General features: G+C 55.3%; 9 protein-coding genes across 9 annotated transcripts; 5 read left to right on the top strand and 4 right to left on the bottom strand.

Moving 5' to 3' along the window:
* Window positions 1–1347: 1347 nt before the first annotated feature.
* Window positions 1348–2064, top strand: GUITHDRAFT_150359 (hypothetical protein). Its single transcript, XM_005840188.1, has one exon. The coding sequence runs from the start codon at window positions 1609–1611 to the stop codon at window positions 2047–2049; it is 441 nt and encodes a 146-aa protein (XP_005840245.1). The 5' UTR covers window positions 1348–1608; the 3' UTR covers window positions 2050–2064.
* A 96-nt stretch (window positions 2065–2160) lies between these two features.
* On the bottom strand, window positions 2161–5637 carry GUITHDRAFT_100970 (hypothetical protein; the record flags this gene model as incomplete). Its single annotated transcript, XM_005840187.1, has 20 exons — window positions 2161–2271; window positions 2475–2539; window positions 2730–2787; window positions 2835–2894; window positions 3020–3082; window positions 3130–3228; window positions 3280–3346; window positions 3510–3583; window positions 3731–3764; window positions 4005–4135; window positions 4196–4243; window positions 4325–4387; window positions 4519–4566; window positions 4616–4691; window positions 4815–4897; window positions 4950–4999; window positions 5134–5183; window positions 5240–5274; window positions 5323–5407; window positions 5456–5637. The coding sequence occupies 20 exons, from the start codon at window positions 5635–5637 to the stop codon at window positions 2161–2163; spliced, it is 1482 nt and encodes a 493-aa protein (XP_005840244.1).
* Window positions 5638–6673: 1036 nt separating this feature from the next.
* GUITHDRAFT_160990 (hypothetical protein) lies at window positions 6674–7732 on the top strand (the record flags this gene model as incomplete). The annotated part of the gene is made up of 8 exons (XM_005840186.1): window positions 6674–6811; window positions 6847–6883; window positions 6921–6960; window positions 7012–7319; window positions 7371–7403; window positions 7451–7485; window positions 7541–7615; window positions 7679–7732. Coding segments are annotated over 8 exons (720 nt in total), but the record flags the coding sequence as incomplete, so codon positions are not given.
* Window positions 7733–8437: 705 nt separating this feature from the next.
* Window positions 8438–9034, bottom strand: GUITHDRAFT_150357 (hypothetical protein). The gene has a single exon (XM_005840185.1). The coding sequence runs from the start codon at window positions 8899–8901 to the stop codon at window positions 8641–8643; it is 261 nt and encodes an 86-aa protein (XP_005840242.1). The 5' UTR covers window positions 8902–9034; the 3' UTR covers window positions 8438–8640.
* Window positions 9035–10869: 1835 nt separating this feature from the next.
* Window positions 10870–12463, top strand: GUITHDRAFT_150356 (hypothetical protein). The gene has a single exon (XM_005840184.1). The coding sequence runs from the start codon at window positions 11050–11052 to the stop codon at window positions 12265–12267; it is 1218 nt and encodes a 405-aa protein (XP_005840241.1). The 5' UTR covers window positions 10870–11049; the 3' UTR covers window positions 12268–12463.
* A 68-nt stretch (window positions 12464–12531) lies between these two features.
* GUITHDRAFT_133007 (hypothetical protein) lies at window positions 12532–14437 on the bottom strand (the record flags this gene model as incomplete). The annotated part of the gene is made up of 15 exons (XM_005840183.1): window positions 12532–12582; window positions 12631–12657; window positions 12712–12770; window positions 12852–12888; window positions 12954–13026; window positions 13073–13124; window positions 13174–13219; window positions 13274–13321; window positions 13379–13462; window positions 13517–13609; window positions 13675–13863; window positions 13934–13999; window positions 14054–14141; window positions 14198–14266; window positions 14319–14437. 15 exons carry the CDS (start codon window positions 14435–14437, stop codon window positions 12532–12534), a joined length of 1101 nt encoding a protein of 366 aa, XP_005840240.1.
* Window positions 14438–15956: 1519 nt separating this feature from the next.
* GUITHDRAFT_100966 (hypothetical protein) lies at window positions 15957–18672 on the top strand (the record flags this gene model as incomplete). Its single annotated transcript, XM_005840182.1, has 8 exons — window positions 15957–16030; window positions 16099–16807; window positions 16854–17048; window positions 17097–17614; window positions 17774–17888; window positions 18200–18316; window positions 18364–18483; window positions 18529–18672. 8 exons carry the CDS (start codon window positions 15957–15959, stop codon window positions 18670–18672), a joined length of 1992 nt encoding a protein of 663 aa, XP_005840239.1.
* Window positions 18673–20037: 1365 nt separating this feature from the next.
* GUITHDRAFT_100965 (hypothetical protein) lies at window positions 20038–22222 on the bottom strand (the record flags this gene model as incomplete). Its single annotated transcript, XM_005840181.1, has 3 exons — window positions 20038–20164; window positions 20214–20264; window positions 20736–22222. 3 exons carry the CDS (start codon window positions 22220–22222, stop codon window positions 20038–20040), a joined length of 1665 nt encoding a protein of 554 aa, XP_005840238.1.
* Window positions 22223–23635: 1413 nt separating this feature from the next.
* Window positions 23636–25379, top strand: GUITHDRAFT_84361 (hypothetical protein; the record flags this gene model as incomplete). The annotated part of the gene is made up of 3 exons (XM_005840180.1): window positions 23636–24295; window positions 24542–24733; window positions 25111–25379. Coding segments are annotated over exons 1-3 (1059 nt in total), but the record flags the coding sequence as incomplete, so codon positions are not given.
* Window positions 25380–27552: the final 2173 nt, after the last annotated feature.

The raw sequence follows: 27552 nt of genomic DNA, 5'->3' as shown, positions 1-27552 counted from the left end.
AGCTGCAAGGAAGGGACATGGTATAGCAGTAGTGAGCCCTGCCCTGCCTGCCTGACCCTGTCTGCCCTAGAGTTACAACGTTCCCTTGGACTTTGAGGAGACGAGAGGGCTAAAGTACTTCTGGAGTTTGCGCAAGCAGGAGGACGAAGGTGAGGAGTTTTTTGTGTGCTGGAGCCCCTTATGGAAGCGGTCAGGCAGAAGTTTGTATGAGATGAAGCATCAGCAGCTGATGCAGGCGTACCTGGGACGCGCGCTGCAGAAAGAGGTGATGGGGAGGATCGAGAGAAAGACGTGGGGCAGCAAACGAGCGAGGAAGAAGCAGTCCAAGGGCAAAGAGAGGACGACACCGGAGCCTGCAGGATGTGAAGGCGGATCCAAGTCCGCAGAGGGAAGCGAGCTCCTAAGAAGACGCGTTCGAGGAGGAGCAGACAACAGGAGAGCTCTTCCAACGATGGGTATGCGTTGAGTGAGGCGTCGAGGGTGCCGTCGGAAGGGAAGAAGCTGGGAGAAGAGAGGGAGAGCAAGGGCAGGAAACAGCCTCGTCCCCCGGACCTGTCAGGAAGTTCAATGCAGGGTTACTACGCAAACAAGGACCAGCTGGAGCTCAGCGACCTGCTGTCCCTCTCCCCTTCCTACCAGCTCGACCGCAGGGTTCCTGAGTCCCTACATCCTTCAACCACTCCCACGTCACGGAAGCGGATCGTCCTGAGCATCAAACCCAACCATGCGCCATCGTTCAGCAGCGACGTCGCAACCACTCCGACCATCTTGGAGGAGGGAAGCAGCCACCGGCAGCAAGGGGAGGCGAAGAAGAAAGTGCTCAAGCGGCTCAAGCCCAAGTTGCTCTCCAACCTCGACCGCCGGACGTCGCTGGTGTCCGAGGCAAGGAAGCACGTGCCCAAGACCTACGGCTGCCCTGAATGCTTCTCCTCCCTCGGAGGGACCTGCGTGCGGCACCTTGCGGTGCACTGGGAAGGGTCGCTGCGGCAGGAGCGGAGCCAGCTCTTGCAGCAGCAGCAGCAGCAGCAGCACAAGGAGGAGGGGCTGACGGTGAAGGTCTACACAGCAGCGGACACGAGGAGACGAGGGCTGGAGCTGAAGCTCCACGTGGACCCGCAGGAGACGATCAGGTCGCTGAAGCAGCGGGTAGCGAGTGCAGAAGGGACGCCAGTGGACTACCAGAGGTTCCTGTACCGGGGCAAGTACCTTGACGACGACATGCTCACGGCAGAGACCCTGGGGCTGAGCAACTCGGGCGTTCTCTTTGTGGTACTGAAGCCCATGAAGCACAACCAGAGCAGAGGAGCCGCTTGCGAGCTCTGCTCTCAGTCGCTCGGAGGCGTCTGCTCCATGCACATCTCCCAGCACTTTGCAGGGCAACGTCCCGTGTCAGCCAACGCCTGGCTGGGCCCTCAAGCTAGCAGCTCTCTGGGTCACAGAGGAGGAGGCGGAGGCGGAGGAGGAGGAGGCCTGGCCTTCTCTTCGGAGAGTCTCCTGCTATCCCAGCAGCTGCTCAAGGAGCAGAACCAGCAGTTTCTCTCCCTGATCGAGGACGCGCTGGAGACGAGCGGCGAGTCGGCAGACTTATCGTTGTCGCTGGAGTCGAGGATGCAGCAGTGGTTCTCCGAGAGTCTGAGCAGGGAGATGAAGGCGTCGTTGACCGCTAAGGAGGAGGAGAGGAGTCTGTTCCGGCATAGAGGAGAAGAGTTCGCGCGGGGCGAGAGAGTCAGCATCCTCTTCGAGGACGGCAAGTGGTACGAGGGGCTACTGGACTCCTACAGCTCCCGCTCGTCCAAGATCCGCGTCAAGTTCAGCAACCCGAGCATCGGGACTGTCCATGTCCAGCTCGATCAGGTGCAGATGCGGAAAGCCGGCAGGAAGGAAGAGGAGAAGGGAAGACAGGAGGAGGAGGAGAAGGGAAGACGGGAGGAGGAGGAAGGGGAGGAGACAGGGAACACGGAGGGGGGGGGATGGAAGAATGAGGAAGAGAAGGAGGGGGAGGACGAAACTGAGGATGGGGAAAGAAATGAGGAGGAGAATAAGGAATGAAACTTAAGTAATGTTACGGCATTCTTGTTGGAGGACGGGAGCATGTAACCAACTATTTCCACCCTCCTCCTCTTCCTCCTCCTCCTCCCCCTCCCTCAGCCTGCTGTCTCTTCATTTCTTCTTTGGTAGCGGGGGCGGCATGAGCTCCTTGTCGTCCTTGCCGGACTTCTTGAAGAAGTCTTGACCCTCGAAGTATTTGCTCGCCGCCTTGTTCATGAAGGCCTGAGGAGCGTCAGAGGAGGAAGGAGGGAGGGGGGAGGATAAGAAAGGAGGGAGGGAGGGAGGGAGGGAGGGAGGGAGGGAGGGAAGGAGGGAGGGAGGGAGGGAGGGAGGGAGGGAGGGGAGTCAAGAGCATGAGTGCATGTGGGCGGACGGGGATGGGAAACAAGAGGAGGAAGGGCAGTGAGGATGAGAGCGGCAAGGACCTTGCTAGAGGCCAACGGAGTGACAGTTCCTGTGCCATCGCTCGCCATGGCTTGGAACACCATGCCTGTAAGCCAGAAATCAGAGCATGTCGCTTCCTCCTACCCTTCCTATCCTCTTCCTTCTTTCTTCAACCCCCGTCTCTGCTCCTTCCACTTTCTCTGCTCCTGCTCCTGCCCCCGCTCCTCTTCCGCGCATCCCTCCCGTACCAGTGGTGGAGTTCATGACTACGGAAGAGACGAGGCCGTGGGTTTGACCCTTGACTGCCGACGTCAACCCGTTCCTCTCCCTCGCCTTCTGATTGAGAAGCTTGACCTGCAACTCCCCGGTCATCTCCCTCTCCTCTCTCCCTCTCTTCCCACCTCCTTCTTCTGTATCCTCAGCTTCCCGCTGTGCGCCAACTTTCCGAGCGATCCGAGTCCCTTGATGAGAGTGAGGTCAGGAGGAAGGGAAGGATGAGACAAGGGAGGGCGAAAGGGAGAGAAGGAGGAGCGCAGCGGAAGATGGAGGAGGACAAGGTGGATGAACGCTCAGAAAAAGTCTCTACCATCGTCTCGTCTGTTCCTCCAAAAACTTCTTCCTCCTGCACTCCAAACTGCATGCGATTGGCCTTCCACACAACGTCAGCCGGGTCGGCCTCCGCCCTCCTCCTCTCACCTGCTTCATCAGCTCTGTAGTAGCATACTTCTCCTTGATCGCCCTGGCTCGCTTCCCTCCTCGTCTCTTCTTGGGCTTCTCGTCTGGCACAGGGAGAGCCTGTCCCGCGCGTCAGTCGTCCTCCCGTTCCCCTCCCTCGCTCCCGTCGACCTTGTGGCGCTTCTGAGGAGGAGGCTCAGCGACCTTTGCGAGCGATTCTTCAATCTGATCCTTGAGCCTGCAAATCCGTCAGGACGATGGCAGAATGCTACATGCTTCCTGCTCCTGCTCCTCTCTCCTCTCCTCTCCTCTCTCCTCTCCTTTCCTCTCTCCTCCCCTTCCCTCCCTTCCCCTTCCCTCTCCTCCCCTTCCCTCTCGTCTGACCACTCCTCTCCTCTTACTTCTTTCCGACTTCGCCGGACGGAGACTCGATGGAAGCGTCAACTCGAGCTGCAAGCGCGCACTTGGCGCTGATCTGGTGGCAGAGAATGAGAAGAGTAACTCAGGAAGAAGGAGGGGTGGTGGTGACGAGGAGGGGAGGGGTGGTGGTGGTGTCGAGGTTGAGAGGGATGGAGAAGCAAGGGGACGGGGGAAGGATGGAAAAGGAGCTGCAGGAGCTTACCAGCTTCACTGCTTTCTCACGGAATTCTTGGGGGCTGCACAGCAGGTAAGAAAGAATGAACTGCGGGTATTCAAGGGGCAGAAAGGAGAGGTGGAAGTGAAGGTGGAGGAGTAAGAGGAGAAGATTACAACAAGGAGAAGGGACGGGGGATGCAAACAGTAGGACTATGATATGGGAACAGAAAGTGTCGAAGTGGAGAGGAAGAGGAAGAGGAGATGGTGGTGGTGGTAGTGGTGGTGGTGGTGGTGGTGGAGGAGGAGGAGGAGGGGAAGACCTGTTCAACACGAGGGGGCTCTGAACAATGATGCCTCCTCTGACTCCAAGTGCAGCTGTCGACATTCCGTTCTGAACCTTTCGCTTCGCTCCCATGATGCGGATATTGCAGGAAGGCATTCGGGAGAGCTCCTGCGTCCTGCTCGTCAGTCCTCCTCCTCGTCCACCTCCCATCCCGAGATCGCGTTTCACCTGCAGTCCTCCAGCCATGGCCATCATGGTGGCGGCGACCTTCGAGCCCTGGCCCGCATGCTCAAGTCGAGAAGAGTTGGTGGTAGAGGAGGAGGAGGTTGGGGAATGGGAGAGAGGAGGAAGAGATACCACGATGATCGTCAGATTAGGTGCAAGAATGTTCATGCGAGACTCTATAAAGTCCAAAATTTCCTGCAAAGAGCAAGTTAGTGATTCTCGTCATAATCATTTCACTGATCCATCTCTACTCTACGCCATGTACACCCTCCCATACAATTTCCCACACTTCGCTTCCTCTTGCTAGCTTCTCTTCTCTCAATTACCAGTCTGTTCTCCTCCAGCTTCAAGGTTTGCTCGCAGGCCGTCATGACCTGTACAGGAGCTCAGGGGTGAAGAACAGCCCAAGACGCTCTGCCTGACCTTTTCCAGCTGATCCTGAGGAAGCTCCTTTCCTGAGGTCGTCGTTGCGGTGACAGTGACAACCATGATTGTGGCACTATACAACGACCAAGTCAAACCCTTTCTCCTCCTCCTTTGAGCCCCCAGCTCTCCTCCCCCTTCCTAATCTCCCTCCTCCAGGTCTCTTGCCTCCTCCTCCTCTGCTTGCTGGTGCACTGACCTTGGAAGGACTCCTGACAGGTCGACTTGCGTAGCGTCACCTCCTGGGATGTTTCCCAACTTGTACACCGTACGGACATAATCCTGTTGCGCAGTCTCACGTCAAGATGTCCACGGACAGTGCGAGCAAGTGCACCAGATTGTTCTGTATGAGGGCTTCGAGCTCAGGGAATCTGATTGCGTACCCTGCGATGCAAGTTAGCCCTCCAATGGCAACACACAAAAAACTCAGCGATAAGGTCAAACATCCAAGTCAAAACACCCTCTGCAAACAGTCTCCGTGGACAAGTAGATAACTGAGTAGCATGATACGTCATCACCTTGACGGATGTATGTGGTCAGTGCAAAAGTCTCCTGCTCGAGCTCATAACTACAAAGCCACGGTAAGCGTCCCAACAGCTTTCGGAAAACACTAAGCTCTCTTACACAATCTCATTGCTCTTGCAGACGAGCTCGTAGTCCTGACAGCACCAGTCAAACAACTTGCTCGAGCGCCTTGCACGACTCACCTCTCGGTACTCTGGCGTGTAGGGGGCTGGCGTCGAGCGATTCAAACTCTGCTTGATTCTCTCCATGTGCTGCCTCAGGTTCTCGCTGCGAACCAGCTCTCGTCATGGAGCAGCAAGGAGCAGCAAGGAGCACCTTCCATACAGCCTCGTAAGCGCCGACAGCTCCTTGGTGGCATCCATCTCAGCCGCGTCCTCGTCGAACTCCTTGTCCTGGTCCATCTCCTCCTCTGAGTTTCCATCGGCCGCCACCTCCTCCTCTCCTGCGCTATCATCGAGCCCATCTAGATCCGCAAGATACCTGGAGGATTCTACCATCAGCTGATCGTGGGAAAGAGGAAAAAAAGGAACAGGAACGGGGGGCGTGGATGCCAGCAAACATCGCTCATTGGAAAAGGGAATCCAGGGGAAAGATAAGTCAGGATGAAGACACAAGCAGGATCGGCACAGAGTGGAAGGGAAGGTGGCGAGAAGTCGTACTGGTCCGTCAAAGATTGAATGGGAAAGAGCTCCATCCTAGCGCGTTCGATCAGAACGTCGTTGTCCTCCGGCCGTATCCTGCAAAGAACAGAGTAAGTTTCCAATGCATCATGACTGTTCTATGTCAGCAAAGAGGAAAGGGGGGAAGCTGGATGGTCGAGCATGTTCTCTTTGCCAAAAATTAATCAAAACACCAGAAAAGAAGCTGACAGCTGCAAACTGGTTCCTTGCTAAGCCACCTCTTGATACTCATTTGACGTAGCAGCCATTCAGCGAAAATCATCGTCATATGCCACTGGGCATGCTTGCCCAGGGCATTTCATCTTGCCATCTATCTATTCTTGAATACTCTACTGCATTCTTCCTACATTCCAGTCATTTGCATGCTCCCTGCTCCCTGCCCTCTCCTGATCTTCCCTCAACTGTCTGTATGCATGACCCTTCCTGCCCTGCTCAGCAATGTGCTGCCTGCATCCCCTGCTGTTCATCAGCAAATGCATATTCCACCATCATATTCGGTTCCCTCCATCACTTTATCCCTGTCTTCCCCCTGTCTCCCCCCTCTCCCTTTCCCATCTCCTCCCCCTCTCCTGCCTCTCCTCTCCGCATGTTCGCACCTGTCTGGGTCCGCCTCGCCCTCTACCCCCACCCATACAACTCACCACAAATGATCCCCTGGTATTAGCCCTATCCACTAGCCCCACTCCACCCCCCATGTAATTCTGAGTACCCCTCCAAAGACAGCAAATGTACCCCTTTTATATGAGTACCCCCTGAGTAGGGCATCGGGGCGATCTAGAATAACGGTTACGTTTTGTTAACGGCATTGCACTTCCTGAATGGGCTTGGCCTGACGCCTTCTTGGAGCAGCAGCATGGCAACGAGGGCTGGGGTGTTAGCGCGATGGGCGGAACGCGCGGCGATGGTGGCGCGTGGGTGTGCAAGGCATGCGACTCGAGGCAGCAGTAGCTCACCGCAGGCCGAGGCCTCGATGAAGCCCAAGGGCGGAAATGTGCGGAGTCCATTGTATTTGAGTTTCAATCCCAGGACAATGAACATTCAACATCAGGATCCTTCTTGGCATGTGAGTCGCGGGGTTTCATGGATTCAGAACGTGATAGGTTCTCCATACTCTATAATGAGCACCCAGCTCAAGATCAGGTCTGTTTGTTGACATAGAAAGTTTCCCCTAACTGACGTAAGGTATGGCAGATGTTTGTGCGGAGCAGCGAGTAAAGTCTCCTGGGGCACAAGCTATGGCAGCCGAGCATTATTGCAAACGACCAACTCCTGCAACAGCTTGTCAGCCAGAGTGAGCAATACGACATCGAAAAGGAGTTACGGGGATGCTGCTGCAACCAAGGGAACGATCACTGGCACAGCACGAGTTGTGCCAAGTGGACAGCAGAGGCTGCCAGGCCGCGGAGTTTTCCGGCCGCGCCATTTTCACTACGGCCCCCCTCCTTCTTGGAAGGATCAGCTGTGGAAGCTAGCGGGTGGAGTGCTCTTGGTCGCATTCGGTGTGTGAAAGCCATACGGTCTGAGGGGTGGGTGATTGATCATTCTCACAGTCATTTCCTTCTTCAGCGTCATCGTCACGATAGGTGAGGCCCTGATAGAGATGTGGACCTTGTTGAGATGGCTGGAGCAGGAACTTTCATAATTGGCACCGTCGCTCTTGCTGCTGTGAGCGGCACTGGACTGGCTGTGGTCGTCTGGTGATGACGCTTGATGTTTTCAGCTAGGATGGTTCGCCTGGAGAAAGTTGAAAGGTACCGAATTCATTCGCACTCTGCAGAGAAATCCGTGGTTCAGCGTAAGACTTCATTTCTTCTGCGCAACATGATGGCAACACTTACTTTCCTTGCTCTTTCAACAGAAATATTGGAATAAGGCACGGGGCAAGGCAGAGGAATCGCACCCAGGAGAACTGTTTCGGAATGATTCCAGTGTTGCGAACAATGCTAGTTCAGGCTTTGCGAATATGTTTCCGTTCATAGGGTAATCGAGTGCGAAGGAGTTGAAAGAGCCTGACTGTATCTCATCAGGAAGGTGATAAATTTGGGTTTGGACGTCGGCCAGGAGATCGAGGATATTCAGCAGAAGGTCCCCTTCATTACTGAAAGCTTTTGCGATGCAGGTTCATGACATCTGAATTTCGCAGGCATTGGAAATTCTGCGAAATAGCCCTGAGGCTACCAAGGCAAGTTGATGGCATCACTTTAGTCCGACACCCAGCAATGCTGACTATGATTAGATGCTTGGGCATATTCAAGCTACAATGCCAACCACTGTGCAAATTTCATCGATCGATGGCAAAAAGAGATATGATGTATCGTGACTTGTTGATCGCCTGTTCCTGACTGGATATGATGGCAGATCAAATTTGTCGTACATGGTGATAAAGGATATGGTTCATTGATACCTACACAGACTTGTTGGCTAATCGTATCGTAGGAGAGCTCGGAGTGCAGGTGGAAAACGATGATGTCGATGATAATTTCAACTTCTTGGATGCGAAGTTCGTAGCGGATCATGGAAGGGAGGTACAAGTGAGATGTCCTTCACACCCAAACCGACTAATTTCTCTGGTATAGATTGATTTGAAGATACCCAAGCAGAAGAAAACATATGATTTGTAGTTTTTTTGCTTCTGTATTTACACAATAAAAGCATACCATAACTTGCTGGCTGCATTTGCAATATGCCAAACTACTATGACACAATGAAATACTATAACATTCCGGCTGAATTTGCAATATGCTCAACTACTACGAGAAGATCGTGGTGAACATACACCTAATGCACAGCTCCGAATCAATACAGCCTGTCAGTCTTTTATTATTTAGACCGCTTCTGGTTGTATTTGCGGACAATCTCCTTATATTCACTCCGAGACTTGAGAGGGATGATTGAGCTGAGATCGTATTCCGAACTTGATTTGTTCTTCGCCGCTAGTGAGGGCTTGGAAGCTTGTTGGTAGTTGTGAAGTTCTGTCCTTGTAGCGGTCACTGTTGCTTGACTCAAGGCAGACGATAACATCCTTCGGTTGATGGCTTGTGCCACAAGCGGTCTAGCTACGACAATCCTTTGCCAGAACATGTCGGGAAAACGTAAGGCTTGAAATATACTGTTGTATCTGTTCTTGACGAAGTCTCCGCGTCAGCTTCTTCCTATTGGTATGAGGCTGTTGTGTGCTCTTTGCTCCTCGATGCTTCTGCAGGGTCTGGTTGACTTGGCGGCGTGGGTTGCTTCCAGATCCATCAAGTGCTTCTTTTTATCTGGGCGGGCAAGGGGGACCTGACGGGTAACATCGGCGTGGTTTTAGGGGTAGAAGAGGGGTAGGGGTACTCGATTCGCGGGTGAATTGAATCAAAGACACATCGTTTCGCATCGTTATCATATTATACATAATGTTGATATAATTATACATAATTACCCACGAAACCGCCACGTCCTCCTCGTCAAGGGCTGTTATAGAATTATACAAAATCGATGACGAGGTACCGTTTATGATATAATTGTGGTATTTATCCATAATATTATGAGCGTTCAACAACGTCCGGTATCTCGTTAGCACCTCCCGTGCAGCCGTGATGACCGCTTTACTGGCGGCCCCCCTCCCCTTCCCTGCAGGTGATTTTGACCACGGTTTGACTGCAGGTGACCTACCCTGCCCCCTTTGTTGAACCTACCAGTGGATCCCTGAATCGAGGGGTACTTCGGTATGCACACTACTCCTTGGGAACTTCGGAACACAACCTCTCAGTTGACCACCTTTGACCTGCCTGATTGACCACTGTTTGACCATGGAGTGAAGCGGGCGTAGGGCCTTTGTCAGCGGTAGTAAACGTTCTCAAGGATGACCCCACCCCCCTCTCAGAGTCTGGTCCGAGGCTGGGCCCAGTTTATACGACCGGCAAGTGCACTGGTGGACGGGGTCCAAAGGGTCGATGCTCACTGAATCAGCACTTGCGATCTGAGCGGCGCAGGTCACAGGGAGGGGCTGCAAGGGGTGGTCGACTGATATCTCCAGTGGTAGGGGTGGGGGGTGGGTGGTCCGTTCGAATCTGTTCGAATGGGGTTTTTGTGCCGACCAGTCGCTCGTGCTGAGGCGGTGTAGTAGCGCAAGGGCTCGGAAAGGACCCCCACCTCCAGTCATCCCTGTAACTACCCACCAGTTTCCCGAGGAATTGGGCCGATCGCAGGGATAAAGGGTGGAGGTCGCAACTCTCCGTCAGCAACACGTACCGGGGGTATAAAACTATTTTTAAAGTGATATTCTGGGACGAGGATCTGAGTTTTAGGTTATAAAATCTTACTGTGCGCTGAGTAAAGATGTAACAAATGCTTGCTGGGGTACATTGGATCCCCTTCCTTCCACCCTCTAAAATCATTTATCTGTGCAATGTACCTGGCACGAGGGTACTGGAAGGCTAAATTTAGATTTTAGTTCCTACCATGACTCGTCCTCCACCCAATATTAGCCTTTTGAGGAAAGATCATTTCCATAAAGTGTACCATAGTTTTCTACCAGCAGTGAAGCAACTGTACGGAGAAATCAATAAATAGTTTTATATTTTGTACCAGCTTCTCCACGGGTATAACGGACGCTGCAGCTTGGAAAAAAGAATGTGCAAGCTATCATTCGTTGACAGGGGGTAGGGGTGGAAGGAAGTCGAAACAGTAGAAGGGGTGGGTACATCAAGGGAAGGGGTGGGGTGATGAGTCCCTTTCATGTCAGCATCTAACGGAATTGGTGAAGCCATATCCTGGGCTGCAGGGGTGGGATAAACCATCTGGTGGTGGGGTGAAAGGGGTAAGGGGTGGCCTTTTTGGAACGGTAAGAGTCAACATGGATCTTCAGGGTAGGGTACTCGAATCGTCGTATTGGGTCTGGGTAGGGTGTTTGTGTAACAGAATCACTGAAACTCATGGGGTGGGGTAGGGGGCGTTTGTGGATCGGGGGAGTACTTCTGGGGGTGGGTTATTCATTGTTTACACGGACAAAAACAGGTGGGGGTGGGGGTGGAGGTAACGTGATCGGGATAAGTCTGCTGGCACGAGATAAAGGGGAGGGGAGGGACCTTACCACCTGATTGGATCACCCGTTTGTGGGACGCGAGGAAACGGATTAGAAGAAGAAGAAGAAGAAGAAGAGTCTCGTCACGAGTCTGACACACCAGCCACTGAGAGCTTTGCTACCATTCATATCACATCAGCCATCGATTCGACGAAAATACATGCAAAATGATGCGAAAGATCATTTGTCAAAACGCACTCCGCACTGCCGGCTATAGTCGGTTGCTCACACACTTGAGCGCTTTTCCCAACTCAAAGAACGTGAATGAGATCGAGAAAAGGGAAAACCTCAAGAAAGCCAACCGTGTCGTGATCAAGGTTGGCAGCAGCGTCGTCATCAACCCCAATGGCCATCTGTCCCTCTCAAAGATTGGCGGGCTTGTCGAGCAGCTGAGGATCCTCAAGCAGCAAGGGCGAGAAGTTCTCTTGGTCAGCAGCGGGGCTGTCGGTCTCGGCCGATGCATCCTTGGAATGGAGAAGGATGTGATAGCTGATCCCGCAAACGTCATCGACCGACAAGCTTGCGCGGCTACGGGACAAGAAATGCTGATGAGCACCTACTACTCCATGTGCTCGGCGCTAGGCATGGAGTGTGCTCAGGTGCTCCTCACACAGCAAGACTTCTCGTCTCCTCAGCGGTACACGTACCTGACGGATACCATCGAAAAGATCATGAAGCAGGGAATGATCCCCATTATCAACGAGAACGACGTCGTCACGGGTTGCCAGGAGTTGGACAAGGAGAGATGCTTCAGCGACAATGATATGCTGTCTGCTCTTGTTGCTGCGGGAGTTCAAGCCAACGCAGTCGCCATCATGACTGATGTGGATGGTGTCTACACCAGACCTCCGGAAATTCAGGGAGCCAAGAGGATTAGCTTGTTTTCTCAAGACAGCGACGTCAACATCAGCAACAAGTCTTCTTTTGGGAGAGGCGGAATGGCGTCGAAGATTAGTGCTGCCAAGACAGCAGCCGATGGGGGTGCATGTGCGATCATTGCCAACGGCAGCAACATCGCAAACGTCTCCAGAATATTTAACGGGGAGGTTGTGGGGACTTTGTTTCCAAGCGTCAATGCTCCTCCGAGCAGAATACACCACTGGCTTGCTTACGCCGCTACCTGCTCTGGCAAGTTGACAGTGAAGTCATCAGCTATGGCGAAGCTTGAGGACACCAAACAAGAGGCCCTGTTCATCGACGACATCCTTGGGGTGAATGGAATGTTCGGAGCCTCTTCGGCCGTGTCGCTCATGAGTGAGAGGGGAGACAAGGAGCTGGCAAGAGGGCTTGTACAGTGCGGAGCAACAGAGATTGAGAAGCAACTTGGGAAGCATCTGTATGACCTTGCAGTGATGAAGAGCAGTGACATGGTTGTTCGTGCCTAGCTCTAGTGATTTGATTGATTGAACCCTTGTATGTTATTGTGACATTACCGAGCAACTTGTATCGAGATTGCAGAATCCGTGATCAGATGGAGATCGAACAAGACGGAACCCTTTCTTGTTGTTTTTGTATGGTCTGCTTGCAAGTGCTTACCTTTTCGTGTCATCAAAGTGTAGAAATAAAACGTTTTGCCTTTACAACGACAGGGGAAAAAAATAATTCTCAATGCACATCATTCTCGTTTTCTAAAAGTGTCAGCGGAGACGTCAGAACGCACTTGCGTGCTTCTTCAGCCATTCGTCATCGGGCGCAACCTCCTGCACAGCATCAGGTCAGGGGAGGAGGAGGATGACACAAGGACTCACGAGGGCGTGCTGGATGAGAGATCGAGCCTGTGACATCCATGCGCGTGAGGACGATAGCAACCCAAGATCCTCACCCCTCACCTTCTCCTTGTTCCCAAGGCCATCTCGCAGCAGGAGGGCGTAGTTGCAGAGGGCGTCCACTGTCATGGTTAGGAGGGGCAGGAAGGGGCGGGCGGGCGAAGTCAGTAAATGTTGATCTCATCGGAATGGGAGGAGGAGACCGTGATTCGGCTCTACTTGCAGCGCCGTGACGTACATCTGAGGGAACATGTCACAAACCCGACCGAAGAAGGGGGGAAGGCGGAGGGAAGTCTGAGTTCGACCTTCTCGGCTGTTCCCAGCTCGTTGTGTACGGTCTTCAACAGAGAGCCGTAGTTGACCAGGGTGTCGACATGCCTGATGACGTCAGAGTCCATCGAGGGTAAAGAAAGGACGCCCTCACATGGGGTCGACTTGGAGAGCTCGGAGGTAGAGCCGTTCAGCTCCGAGGTAGTCTGCCTCAACAAGTGAACACGCAGGGAGCAGGCGATCGCGGGGACAGACCCTTCTTTGCCACCTCCAGCAACAGGGCATAGTTGTAGAGTGTGACCTGCGTCCTCCCTGTTCAACTTGCTGTTGTCAGCCCACTGTTCAGTGCTCGCACCACATCATTCTTGTCCACTTTCAGGGCTGCCGAATACATCTCCGCAGCCTGGCGGCAGTCAGCAACAACACAGAACAGGAAGGAAGGCAAAGCTTCTCAACGAACCTTGTCGTACTCGTTCTTGATGTTGTGGAGCAGTGCTCCGTAGTTACACAAACTTCTCAGATGCTTCGGGTTGGCAGCTAAGGCCTGCATCCAACTTTGAGCTGAAATCCGCCAGAAGATCACTTGGATTCTCTTTACCTTCTTGTACAAATCCTCCGCACCTGCATAGTCACCCTTGAAGTACTTGTCTGCTGCGTCTGCATGCAGAGCTTCGACATCCATGCTGTACAGCTAGATAGGACAACAGATGCAAGATCACAACTTTGACACTCTCCAACGAGAGAAGAGGCGGTCACCGTCGGCACTTCATTCCCAATCTTGGGCTTCCCCGTGGTAGAGTTGGTCTTGGTCTGCAGCAACACCTGCGCAAGAACAAGAGCGGTCTCAGGATCAAGAACGGTGATCAGGTCGCTACCGCTCACCTCGACCACGTTGTGGTGACCATTCTCCATCGCCATCTGCAGCGCGGTCTTCCCCTCCTTATTCTGTGCGGCGACTCAGAGACATATCATCACGCAACCTCGCAGCCGCAGCGACAGCCGAACTCCCTCCTACCTTGAGGATCGGATCCGCGTTGTACTCCAACAGGATGCGAGCGATTCGTGCATGACCGTTCTGTGCCTGGGAGCACATCGCGAGTCAGGCGAAGGAAAGCATGTACTGGATGAGGCAGACCGCATGATGCAGGCAGGTCCGGCCTGCGTAATCCTGATAGTTGATGATGCCGATCCTCCGAGCCCTTGACAGGATCACTTCCACTGTCCTAGGATGCTCATTGTCAAACTTCTCCGCCAAAAGGAAGCGACGGAAGAGGCTTACTTCTCATCTCCACGGATCACAGCATTCTGTAGCATCACGAGCTCTCCATCAAGCTTCTCATAGCTCTCTCTGCTTGACGACGAGCATTGTCAGACTCCAAACAGACTTGCACAAGGCTTACTTGGGCCGCTCGGCTTTCTCGCAGCACGACAGGGCGTCTAGTCCGCTGGAAGCATTGCCCCTGCGACATAGCGGCCGTACAATCAGCCATGAGAGATATTTGTTGGAGATTAGAGTCATAGCGAGGGATGTCTCCCATGGTTCTTATTCGATCGTACATGCATATTGGTTTCCTCCTCACTGCTGCTCTCCATCATCATGCCATCAATGCCGTGCGGGCCATCCCTCCGATGATCCCCAAAACGCTGACTGCTGGTACCATCTCCTCTGTCCTCTCCTCCTCTTCCTCCTCCAAGTCGCTGGCTCGCCATGAGCGAGATCAAGCCAGGGCTACTTACATGGTGTCGGCTGCGGTCAAACCCTAGGTGAGTTCTGACAGAATCTCTGATTTGGAATCTTCCTCATTAATTTCAAAGCCTTACACAAGTTTGCAATTTTTGATCACTTCCTAAAGCAATTCGGGAAGTGTCGCATCCGAGTTACATAACATAACCGTCCGGGAGTCCCAGTAACCGTCCGAACGTCACGCCCCGGTGTCCGTCAAACGGTGGCAGTGGCCGACTCGCGTGTCAGTGCCCTGAGTCAGTGAGGCTGCACCCGGCCGTCAGGGGCCGGGCCGCCGGGCCACGCCCGCGGCGCGGCCACCGTGCCAGGGGCCGCGGGGCCGCCCGGCCCGGGAGTCCGACTCGGCGGCGAGTCTGATCGGATCTAAGTTCCGCGGGCCAGTGAGTGCCGCCTCGTCCTTCCGAACTGTTCAACGTTTGAACCGCGGGCTCCTCACTCTTTACTCAACAGCCAGTGAGTCAAGGCGGCCCCGCCGGGCCCGGCTCAAGCACGTGAGCACCGGCCGGTCCCTCGGCCCCTGGGCCAGGCCCGGCGCCGCCCGGGCGGCCGGGCGGCGGCCACTGATGAACCGTAACTGTGACTCGGATCTCGACGTTACAGACCGTTATAAACCGTTATCCCAAAATAGCGAAACCCAAGCAGCTCCCATGGATGCCTGGCAGCGGGTGGCGGGACAGGGCTTGAAGGAGGCATGCTGAAAGAAGAGGAGGAGAAGAGACTCTGAGCAGAACACGCAGGTAGAGGAAGTGAGGAACGATTGTATGCTGATGTCTCTTGGCTCTAGTTGACCAGTGTCTTCCTAGAACGAATTGCGCTTCCGTCATGGCTTGCCGACTCATTTTCCTTCTGCTGATCCTTCTACCATCTATATGGGCATCTGCTAACAAAGAAGATGTCGGCGTCCTCGGAAGGTGCTGCTCATATTCACCCCGCTGCTGATCCCTCCCGCTCTTGAGCCTGACATGATGTGATTTTCAGGGTACGAGAGTCTAAGAGCCGCGAGATGTTCAACGCTTTCGGATCTCTTTCCTCATTTCCCGATTCTCCCATGCCCTTGTTAGGCGCCAGCAATGGCCCGCAGTCGCTGGAAGAGTCTGCCATGGATGTTGAATCGGCCGCCGAAGATCCGCAAGGGTACAGTGGCAGGAAGGATGGAGAGAGAGGAGACCATTCCGGCGAGAGTGTTTCGGGGGATCTTGAAGCAGCACAGAAGGCGCTGGATCGTCTCGGGAATCTGGCAGGAGAGGTCAAAGCTGAAACTCGGGCCTTGCCTACTTGCTGAAACCTGTTCCAGATGCGTGCGAGTGGAAGGAGAAGCGAGAGAGGGTCGGGCTCCCCATCGTTGCACTCCAATGAGAGCGAGGAGCAGTAAGTTTGTGTGTCCCTCCTCTCTCCCTCCCTCAGACCTGATGAGCGCTGACACCCTTGCCCTCAAGGTTCGAGCGGAGACTTGCGCTTGAGAGAGACCTGCAGAGTGAGGCAGCGGCAAGGCATGAGAGGGAGGTTTACCGCAACGAGCACGAGCTGCAACGATTCGAGAAAGCAACGGAGAGGGAGGAGAAGGCAGACTCGCGCAAGCAGGAGGAGGTGAAGGAGGCGCAGAGGCAGGCGCTGAAGAGCCATGTCCGCCACGTGAAGGAGGATGAGGAGGGTCATGAAGAGTTCCTGGAGCGGGAGATGCGAGAAGACGCGAAGGCTGAGCGTGAAGACGTTCTGCAACAGGAAGTGAAGGAGAGGAGGGAGAGGAAAGAAGCTGCTGAAGAGCAGGAGCAGCAGCGCAAGGAGGAGATGGAGGCGGCTCGCAGGATGGAAAAGAAGTTCCATTCGCAGAGGAAGGAGGCGAGGAAGGAGGAAGGCAAAGAGAAGCAGGAGGAGGAAGCGGTATCGGCTCTTGTGCCTGCAGTTGGGCGCAAGCGACTTCCCAGTGGAGAGGAGGAGGGTGTCGGCCCCGAGGAGGAGAAGCAGATCTCCAAAGTTGAGAGTGTCGATCGAAAGGAGGCGAGGGCGAGGGAGAAGCTCCAGGAGGAGGAGAGGGAGCACCATCAACAGGAGGACGAGCGAGAGGAGAAGCTGCGGCACATGCAGGGGAAGGTGAAAGAGGAGGAGGAGGAGAAAGAGGAGGAGGATAAGCAGCAGAGCGCCCAGGTGAGACTGTAGAGGGTGAGGATGACGGTCTTAACCTCAACGTCAGTTTGTGCGGAGGGCGGAGGCTCGTGCGGAGGAGGAGGTTTCGAAGGAGAGAAGGAAGGTAAAGGAGGAGGAGAAAGCCGACTTGGAGGAGCATCTGGAGCGATCCAGGGAAGAGGCGGCGCAGAGGAAGAAGGAGAGAGCAGCCGTGCATCTTATGGAGAAGAAGAGGCAGGAGAAGATCCAGAAGCATGAGAAGGTATGGGTTCTTGCGCACAGCAAGCCTCGATCTGACATGTTCTGAAAGTCGGAGGAGGAGAAGGTCAAGAGCTCGAGGAGCGACTGGGAGGCGGCGGAGAGGGAGAAGCAAGCTCTCCTGCGCAAGACCTTCCTCGACCAGGCTGTGCGGGCGAGGAGGAAGATGATGGAGCTGGAAGGGGACGCGATGAAGAGGAGGGAGGAGAGGAGGGAGACGGAGAGGGAGCAGGAGGTGCAGCACGAGAAGAAGCTGCTGTCAAGTAGAATGGAGAGAAGGAAGGAGGAGGCCAGGAAGACGCTTGAGAGGAGGCGAGCGAGCAAGTCCCTAGCGCATGAGGCCAGCAACCCTCTTCCTCCTGCTCCTCCTGTCCAAGGAAGTGCGAGGGAGGAGAGAGATGGTGCGGTGCTAGAGAGGCTCCGTAGGGTGGACGACAGAGATCGGACCAAGGAGCGTCAGCGTCGGTTGCGGGAGGAGGAGGAGGCGCATGCCCAGCACTCCAAGATCAAGAAATTTGAGCAAGAAGCAGTTCATCGTGCTCTTGCCAGGGATCGGAAGTGGAAGGCAAGGTATAGTTGCGGCCTCCTTGGTCTACTGTACCATCTTCCCTCCTCTCTTCTCCCTCCCTCCCTCCCTCCCTCCCTCCTCCCTCCCCCCTTCCTACCTCTTCAATGTTCTCCTCCTACCTGCGTGTTTGCCCGCGCTTTCTCCTCATCGTTTCTCTTCAGCGAGAAGCTCCACCAGAAGATGCTCGAGAGGGCTGCTGAGATCGAACGATCCCAGCACGAGGAAGCGACAAGTCACGCTCACTGGAAGCACGCTGTCCGGGACCTTGCTCTCAAGGTCTGCTGCTCCTCCCCTCCCTCCCTCCCTCCCTTTCCTCCCTCCCTCCCCTCCCTCCCTTCCTCTCTTTCCTCCCTCCCTCCCGCCTTCCCTTCCTTCCCTCACTTCCTCCCTACCTCCCTCCCTCCCTCCCTCCCTCCCTTCCCCCCTTTCCTCCCTCCCTCCCATCCTCTTTTCCCTTCTCCTGCATTCCCAATTCCTCCTCTTCCGCGTGCGAGCGTGCGCACACACACCTTCCCTCCCCCCTCATGTTTCCTCCCCGCTCCTCGGCCCTGTCGCTCTCTTGTTCGCTGCTGAGCGCTGTATTGCAGCATGTGAAACGGCAGCTGGAGGAAGACGTCGAGGCTCTGAAGCACCTCGAGCACAAGGAGGCCCGAGAGCCCGCAGGGATGAAGGAGGCGAAGAGCATGTGGGAGAAACTCGTCGAGGTTCCCCGTCTCTCCTCCTCCTGCTCTGTGCTGAGTTTCAGGGGCAGACGAGGAGGCAGACGCATGCTGAAGAGGAGAGGAAGTACAAGCGCGCGAGGAGGAGGGTGCTGGTATCGAAGCAGGCGCTGCGGAAGGCGAGGGAGGAGCTGGAGCAAGACAAGGAGAAGGTGTTGTAGGCATGCGAACTACGAGCTGTCTGACAAGGAGTGCAGGAGGAAGAGGGGAAAATTCCCTTGAAGGCGGCGGAGAAGCAGGTCGAGGAGCAAGAGGAGGCGATGAAAATCCTCAAGGGGATCGTGAGGGAGCGAGAGAGGAAGCAGAGGAAGGAGCAGGCAGAATTGTTCGCGCAGGCGTGAGAGGAGATGATGTACACTATTGAAGATGCACGAAAAGAATGACAGACTAAGGAGGAGGAGGAGGAGGAAGAGGAGGAGGAGGAAGAGGAGGAGGAGGAGATGAGAAACACGAAGGGTGAAGAACACAGCAAGTAATATGAGATCTGCGAACATGATTGCAACGCCCTCCTCTCGTCTCCTCATTCACCGTCGCGCGTCTGCCGTGATGTGAGGTAGTTTCCAGCTGTTCTTGTCTTGCCGCCCGCTCTGTCCTCCTCCTCTTCCTCCCTCGTCTCGTCCTGACATGATCGCTTCCTTTCCGGGGAAGAAGAACGCAAACCTCTGCTTGATCTCTGGCAGATTTCTGGTCGATTTGGCAGGGGGAGGAGCTGGGGCAATGTAGGAGGAGGGAGGAAGGCGCGACGAAGGAGCAGGAGGGGCGAACGAGAGTCGAGCAGGAGCAGGAGCAGGAGCAGGAGCAGGAGCAGGAGCAGGAGCAGGAGCAGGAGCAGGAGCAGGGGAGTGATGAGCCATCGAAGGATGGGAAGGGGACAAGCGAGGAGGAGGAGGAGAGCAATTCTCCAACAACCTCCTTTGCCTGCTCCTTGCCAGGTGCCCCCTCCACGCTCCTTGCAGGACTGCAGCTGCTCCTTCCGGGGAGGAGGCGACGTGGCGGCAGAGGAAGAGCCTTTCCCTCTTCTCAATGAGCATGAGGGTTGTTGAGTTCTGCGGCAGCCCCTGGCTCCTCCTCCTCCTCCTCGCTGTCAACTTGGACTCAGCAGACTTGAGCTGGACGTCGAGCTGGATGATTTTCTCGGAGGACACGAGGAGCTCCTGGGGGCTCCAAGTCAGGGCCAAGTAGGAGGAGTACAGGGGGGATGAGGGAGATGGGAGGAGGAGAAGCAGAAAGTATTCGAGGATGATGATGATGATGATGATGATGACGGAGACGAAGGACAGGAACAAGAGGAGGAGGAGGAGGCGAACGAAGAGGGGAGAGGAGGAGCAGGAGGTGCAGAGGAGGAGCTTCACCTGCTCTAGGGCCTCCACCTTCTCCATGTTCTGCTGCTCTCCAGCTCGGAGATTCTCAGCCTCCGTGCGAAGTCTGTCGAGCTTGAGCTTGAGCTTGCCGGCCTCCTGGTGCCGGTGTGCCGCGATGCAGACTCTCCGATCTACAGCAAGTGGAGAAGGGAGCGAGGAGGGAGCAAACCGAAGAAAAGGAGGACGAGGAGGTTGAGGAAGAGAGGAGAGGAGGAGAGAGGAGGAGAGAGGAGGAGAGAGGAGGAGGAGGAGGAGGAGAGGAGAGGAGGAGGACGAGCAAAACGAGGAGGACGAGAAGAGAGGAACAGGAAGGGGAGGGGGAGGATGAGGAGAAGAGAAAAAAGCTCAATCAGGAGGAAGGAAAAGAGGCAAACGGCAGGACGGACCTCTCTCCGTCCTCTGAACCTCCTCTGCGATCTCCCTCCGGCGACTCATGGACTCGGAGATCGCGTTCTCGAGCTGCTCCTTGTGCCTGCGGGAGGCGTGGAATGAGGCAGGAAACCGACAATCACGTCCTTCACCTCCTCCGCTGCTCCGCGTCTCCTCTCATGGAGTACATCATGATCTTTAACCTGCTCGCACACAGATGTCAGAAGACTTCTCCTCCTCCTCCTCCTCCCCTACTACCACCACCATCAACAACAACACCACCTCCTCCTCCCCTACTACCACCACCATCAACAACAACACCACCTCCTCCTCCCCTACTACCACCACCATCAACAACAACACCACCTCCTCCTCCCCTACTACCACCACCATCAACAACAACACCACCTCCTCCTCCCCTACTACCACCACCATCAACAACAACACCACCTCCTCCTCCCCTACTACCACCACCATCATCAACACCACCAACTCCAATACCACCACCTCCTCCTCCTCCCCTCCACCGCCACGTTCTCCTTCTTCTCCTTCTTCTCCTTCTGTCATCCCGCCTCACCCCCTTCTCATCTACTTTCCCCTTCCCCTCCCCCTCCCCCCCTCTCCTCTCCTCTCCCCCTCCTCCCCCCCCTCTCCTCTCCCTCCTCGTACTCAACCTTGCCAGCTCCTTCTTTCTCTCCTCCTCCTCCTGTTTCTTTCGCAGGATCCATCCCGTGTTGGAAAGCCTCACCAGCTCCTCGTGCTTCAACTTCCTCCTCCTCCACCCCCTCCAAGCCTTCTGGATCCGCCCAGCCGCCTCCTCCTCCTTCCTCCTCCTCTCTGCAGCCCGTCTCCTCTCCACTAGCTGCTCGAACTCCAGCTGGGCAAGGAGACGTTGGCTCCTTCGCGCCTCCTCTTCCTCCTTCATCACCTCCGTCGCCTTCATGTGCAGGAAAATCAGCCCTCGCAGCCCTCCTCGCTCTCCTTCCTCCCCCCATTCCACGTAGACCAGAAGGCTCCTCTCCTGGTTTGTGAAGAGCTTAAAGAGCTTGTTCTTGAAGAACGCCTCCTCCACCCTCCGATTCTCCTCCTTCCCCCACAACCTCTCCTCCACTCTCCACCTGTCCTGCAGCCTCCTGAACCACCTCTGTACTCGGACCGAGCTCCTCCTCCTCCTCTCCGCCTCCCTCGCCTTCTGCTCGAAGAACTGCCTCTTCACCTGCAGCTGAGCCTCTCTCGAGCTTCCCCCTTGCTCCAGCTGCAGCTGGAACTTGGAGGAGTGGACGATGTAGCTCCTGTTGCGGATGAGCGGGGAGACGACTTGCTTGCTCGAGCTCTGGTACCTCCCGATCAGGCGGTTCAGCATGGAGCCCAGCGGCTGCCCAGTCTTCCTGCACCACACTATGGCGCTCTTGTAGAGCATCGACTTCAGCCTCCGCTTCACGCAGGAGGAAACGACAAGGGCAGCGTGTTTGGCCAAGTGGTACAGGGGATAGCGGCATCCCGATGGCTCTGGAGCTGCCGCGTGCTGGTACAGCAGGAGCCGTCGTATCCGAGCCTGGAGCGGGGAGACGAGGAGCTTTCTCCCCTCCTCCCCATTCAGGAACCACATGCTCGTGAACCTGAGCGTCTCGTGCTTCCTCCTCCTGAAGGGCAGCGCGACGACTCGGCACTTCACCCTGCACGCAGCTCCATGCCACCGCACAAACTCAGCCCTCTGCAAGCGCCGCCTGCATGAGGACTGGAGGAGCGCGACGTACCGCAGCTGGGCGTCAGCGAACGACTCGATGAACCGCAGGACCTTCTTCCAGTACTGCTCGCGCGCAAGATCAGCGGCAGTGTTCCCGTCCTGGTCAGTCTCATACACGTTGGCAAGCAGGTCGATGAGGAGGAACTTGACGAAGCTGAGATGACCTTCGTGGGCGGCCCAGTGCAGGAGTGTCCTGCCCCTGGCATCCTTGATAGAATTGACTTCGCTCCTCCCCCCGTTACACAGGACGAGGGTGAGGGACGTGGCTTTGAATCCCGCGAGGTCACCCTCCTTGGCTTGACGGAAGCATCGGTCTATGAGCGAGCTTCTCATCTCCTCTTCTAGAGTAGTGAAGTTTGACACAGATGAGACAACACTCCCGCTACCGTCCGTCCCATCAACATCAGAAGCCATTGCTGCTTCTGACCGGACCGCGTCGCTGCCGCCTCTCCGAACCACTGTTCCTGTCAGTGTGTTCTCGTTTGCTTTCGACTGTCCTCCTGCCTCATTCAGAGCCACTACTTCTCCTCCTCCTGACCCTCCTCTTCTTCCCCCTCCTCCCCCCCCTCCTTCCCCTCCCCCTCCTTCCATCCCGTTCGCCTGCAGGTTCGCCTGCGCTGACGTGACTAGGTCTTTCAACGGTCGGGGCGGCTCCGGGAACAGCCCTCATCCCCACCCTGATCCTATTTAGCCCTCATCTCCTCTAAGTCCCATTGAGATTCCGGGGAACAGCCTGGGAACTCCGGAGAAGCTCTAAGGCCCGTTTCCCGCCGGCTCCCAGATTCCAGATTCCAGATTTTTTCATACAAATATAAGTCAAATTCTTTTTTTTCTACTCCAAATGTTTTGGAGAACTCAACTATAAGTCATTTTAATTTGAGAATGAAACGATGCGGTTGACTTTCCCAGATTTTGCTTTTCGAATGGGCAGGCACTATATGGAAATATACTATTAGCTCAATCGAGAAAAATTGTTAGAAGGTAGGGAGGGTACGCTGGGAGCATCAAATATGAACAGGCAGTGGACCCACCCCCTGTCAGTATGTATTGAAAGCACCGGTGAATATTTCGGGGTAAATTTCAAATTAGTTTGAATAAAGTCAAAAATCTGGAATCTGGGAGCCGGCGGGAAACGGGCCTAAGACTTTTACTCAACTATGGAGGGTCACCCCTACCCCCCCATTCCACCGCAATGAGCAGTATATGGTGGTGGTACCCCTGCAAATCTTTTTAGGGGGGGTCATTTGTATTGGGGAATGGCGAGATGAAAGTTGCAACAAGCTGAGGGAGGGGAGGGGAGGAGGAGGGGGGAGAGGAGGAGGTGGAAGGAGAGGAGGAGGAGGAGGAGGGGGGGGGAGAGGAGGAGGTGGAAGGAGAGGAGGAGGAGGAGGAGGAGGAGGAGGAGGAGGAGAAAGATGAGGGAGATGCAGCCGCGATGAAGAAGGAAGCCCTATACGATGACAGTCATGGGGAAGCGGGAGTAATAGGATGTGCTTTGCTGATCAAACTGAAGGAAGTCGGAAGAAAGTGAAGAGATCGAACAATTGTGCGCGCTAGTTGATGATTGAGATGAAACAAAGTGATATAAGATGATAGCCTCAAACAGAAATATAGGGCAGACATGGGAGAAGTAAAAGGTGTGAGATAGGTGGCTGCATATGTAGAGCGCAATCGTGCATGAGTTAATGAAAGAATTTTACATTGTTATAGTATAGAACTGTAGATCGTCTCAGCAATGTCAAGCTGTGCCGGCTGTTCAACGCACGAGCTTGCGAAATACCCCGACCAGTTCGTACACTGAAATGCCTGTCGCAGTCATGGAGAGTGAGAATTCATCACAATGGGCTTCATCGCGGAGGATCTTACCAACTTCAGACGTGCAAGTCAACATGGACGGGCAAGAAGTCAACATGAATAACTTCGATTCCCGGACCAACCTGATGCAGGGGTTGGGCGATGGGGAGTACCAGCGAGTGGCCACGAGCGCAAACGATGACGGAGAAGCTCCTGGCTCGATCAGACGAGCAACTTCAGCTGCTCGGAACATCCGCGATCAGCTGGAGATCGGGAGAGAAGAGCTCATGGAGTACCTGTCGAGGAGCAAGCGCACAAGGGAGAGCTGCATCAGAATCCCTCTAGTGGTCCTCCTTACCATAACGTTCTTCTCCTCCGTCATGTTCCACGTTGACGTAGCGAGAGTGTGCGAGGTGGAGAGGGCGGTGGAGCACATCTACTTGTTCTCCGACCGCAAGGACCTCTCCATATCCCACTTCCAGGACATCCACAGCCTCGGAGAGTTCTGGGACTGGATGGAGCACGTCTTTGTGCCCACCACGTTTGTGCAGACGGATCATGTCGGCAACCAGCTCAGCCAGGCTGACTGGGGAAGGATCTCACAGTACAACCGCATCCTTGGCAGCGTCAGGCTGCAGCAGCGGAGGTCCCGACCGGCCACATGTGCCATCCATGTGCTCGACGCGTTCTATGGTTCTGAATGCCATCCAAAGGATCGGGAGCCTGACAACCAGCCTTACGGTACTCCTCTCTGCCCTCCTTACGAGAACGTGCCGGCAAAGCACGAGGACGGGATGCAGTGTCTGGACGCGTCAGGCTACCAGGAAGCTATCGGGCTGCACGACGCAACGTCTGCGGCGGAGGGTTTCACGAACGACACAGAGGACGGCGTGTACAGGTTCTGGCTGAGCGACAAGCTAGCGGCGAAGCTGGTCGCAGAGAGGGTCCGGTACCTCGAAGCAAGGCACTGGATCGACCGGCAGACCGACATGGTCGAGATCGTTGTCAGCCTGTACAACGGAGAGTTGAGCGTCTTCACAGAGGCCATCCTGAAACTCAACGTGGAACGAGGAGGTTACATCGGGACAGAGTTCTCCATCGCCTCGATCCTCCTCGACCCTTACAAGGTCAGTGGGTACGCGACTCTGAGCGATGCTGGTTGGTATGTGGTGCTGGCAATCTACTCCATCCTCACGATCTCCACCCTTCCCGGGGTCCTCAAGGGCCGCTGGCCGACCTTCTGGGAGCTCCTGTCACTCGCTTCCATGATCATCTCATACGTGCTCTCCTTCTGGTGGCATCTGGGTCTCCTGCAGGAGACGAGAGAGATCACGAGCAAGGTTGCGGAGGGCATGCTCCTCCACGAGGTTGAAGTTCAGGTCAATCTCTCTCCCCCACCTTTTTTTTTTTTTCCCCCCCCCCCCCCCCCTGGCCTGCCTGCCTGCCTGCCTGCCTGCCTGCCTGCCTGCCTGCACTGACTCGTCAACTCCAGGATCGGATCAGCCAAGTGACAAGCGACCTGCAGTCGTACCGCATCGTATGCTCTCTCAACTTGTTCTTCTTCCTCCTCCAGTTCCTCGACGTCATTCGCGTGCAGCCCAGGCTCGCCGTCATCCTCGACACCTTCGCTGCGGCCTCCACCGACATCTTCCACTTCGTCCTCGTGTTCATGACCATCGTCTTCTGCTTCGCCGGCATGGGGACGCTGTTGTTCGGGCACGAGCTCAAGGCCTTCTCGAGCATCTCCAACTCCATCGTCACCTGCTTCGAGCTACTGGTGGCCGACATGTCGGCATGGCAGGAGATGAAGGCCCTCGACCAGCAAACCGTCACCATCGGCTTCACGTGGGTCGCCGGCTACGTCTGCCTGGTCACGCTCATCATCCTCAACATGCTCCTGGCGATCGTCATGGATACTTACAACGCGCGCCATGGGATGGCGAAGGAGGGAGAGAAGGACTGGAGCAAGGAAGTGTTTCACAGCTTCAACGACGTCGTGCAGAGGTTCGCCCGGCGGCCCACCATCTACGACGTCGCGCGAGCGTTCGAGGAGAAGGCCAAGAACGCTGACGTCATCACCCCCGACCTCCTCGCATCGTCTGCTGAGGAGGCCGAGCCCAAGGAAGACGAGCAGAAGGAGGTGCAAGGGCTGCCGCGAAGTGGAAGCAGGTCGTCTCAGAGCTCCTCGATCTCCAAGGATCTTGCAGAGAGGTGCATCCAGCGAGTGGTGAACTATCAGAGGCTGAGGAGGGCGAGCCGGTCTGAAGAGATTCCTTGAAGGCAGCAGCAGCAGCACCAGCAGCAGCAGCAGCAGGAAGACAGACGGACTATCATCGTTGTCAGTGGCTGTCGGGGGAGCCCGTGACGAGAGCAGTCGAGAATGAGCAGGGAGGTGGGAGGATCGTGTGAGGGACCAGGGCTGGCAGGAGGTGGCGACCATTTGGACAAAAGGAAGTCAAGTCGCAGGCGGGTACGACGATGCGCAGAGAATAGGAGGAAGTCAATGAAGACCAGGACGATAGGCATAGTTTGGAAGCTGGTGGGATACAGGAGGGAGTGAGAAGGGCAGCAGCAGCAGCAGCAGCAGCAGCAGCAGCAGCAGCAGCAGCAGCAGCAGCAGCAGTACAAGATTTGAGCTTGCAAGACAGCTTTTGGTGATGACGTAATGGCCATATCTGTACTCCAAAGGAAGGTGGGTGGTGGGTTGGCAAAGGTACTATTGAGACTCCATAATTTAGTCATTGTTGATAATTGGTACAAATGTTTAATTAAAATTGAAATCGTTGCAACTGATAACTTTTGTCTCGAAATAGAAGGACCTCCTGTGAGAAACCCTGGGGACATAATATTCTCCGACAATGCAAGTGGAATGGAGAGGGAGGGAGGGAGGGAGGGAGGGGGAGGAGAGGAGAGAAGGAGGACAAGAGCAGGTCAGTGAAGCTGCTCTGTTCTGAGTAGGATAGCATGTGGCATGATAGTCTTGTCTCGCTCCCTGTGGTGATGAATTGAATTCCTCGAAGTCCGTTAGGATTTTATTGCTGCTCCAAGGTAGAACCGGCTGGGGCGAGGGCGAAGAGTGTTGAGAAAGGAGGAAGAGGAGAGGAAGGAAGAGGAGAGGAAAGGAGGAGAAGGGAGGAGAGAGAGGAGTGTCTTCAGGACATGTCACATGTTTATTCTTGCTCACATGTTGGTGTGTCAGATCCCGAGTTCTCGCATCGTCGTCCCACTGAAAAGTAGATCCTACTGGGAGGAGATGAAGGAGCCATAACTTCGAAACTCCCTCCCTCCCTCCTCTCCCTACCTCCTCTCCCTACCTCCTCTCCCTACCTCCTCTCCCTACCTCCTCTCCCTACCTCCTCTCCCTCCTCTCCCTCCCTCCCTCCTCCTTGCTCTTCCTCCCTCTCGCAACGGTACACGTTCCTCACGTGCATGTGAGCTGCCATCCTCTAGACTTCACCCTCCTGTGATGCCGATGAGGCCCTTCACCTCCCTCAGCATCCGTTCGCTCCTCGTCCTCGTGCTTGCTCAAGCCTGCTCCTCCATCTCCAGCCTCTACCACACGAGCAAGAGGTAAAGCAACACCCAAGAGCTCACCTCCTCTCCTCCTCACCTCCTCTCCTGTATTCTCTCTCTCCTCTCCTGCCATCCTTTCTTGTCTCCTTTCCCTTCCTCTGACTCCCCCACGGCCGCGCTCCGGCTCCCTCACGTGACTGGCATAAGACATGAACTCAACCTCGTAATGCCGGCTGTCTGGATCAGGTAGACTGTGAACTTAGAGGCCCTGCTTTTCTCTCTGAGAAACGGAAGCTCGACCGAGATGCCCACCGGGGCTCTGGGTACTTTCGTGCACTTAAACTGAGGCCGTCGAGCTGGATTGCCCTCCTGCCGGCGATCATACCAGACAGGTTTTTGTGTGTTCATGCCTGACTGCTGAGCGTGCCTGCTATGCT

The sequence above is a fragment of the Guillardia theta genome (assembly GCF_000315625.1).
Source record: "Guillardia theta CCMP2712 unplaced genomic scaffold GUITHscaffold_6, whole genome shotgun sequence".
Classification (NCBI taxonomy): Eukaryota; class Cryptophyceae; order Pyrenomonadales; family Geminigeraceae; genus Guillardia; species Guillardia theta.
Note: the sequence above shows the minus strand (reverse complement) of the source record. Positions and strands in the feature narration are given on the sequence as shown.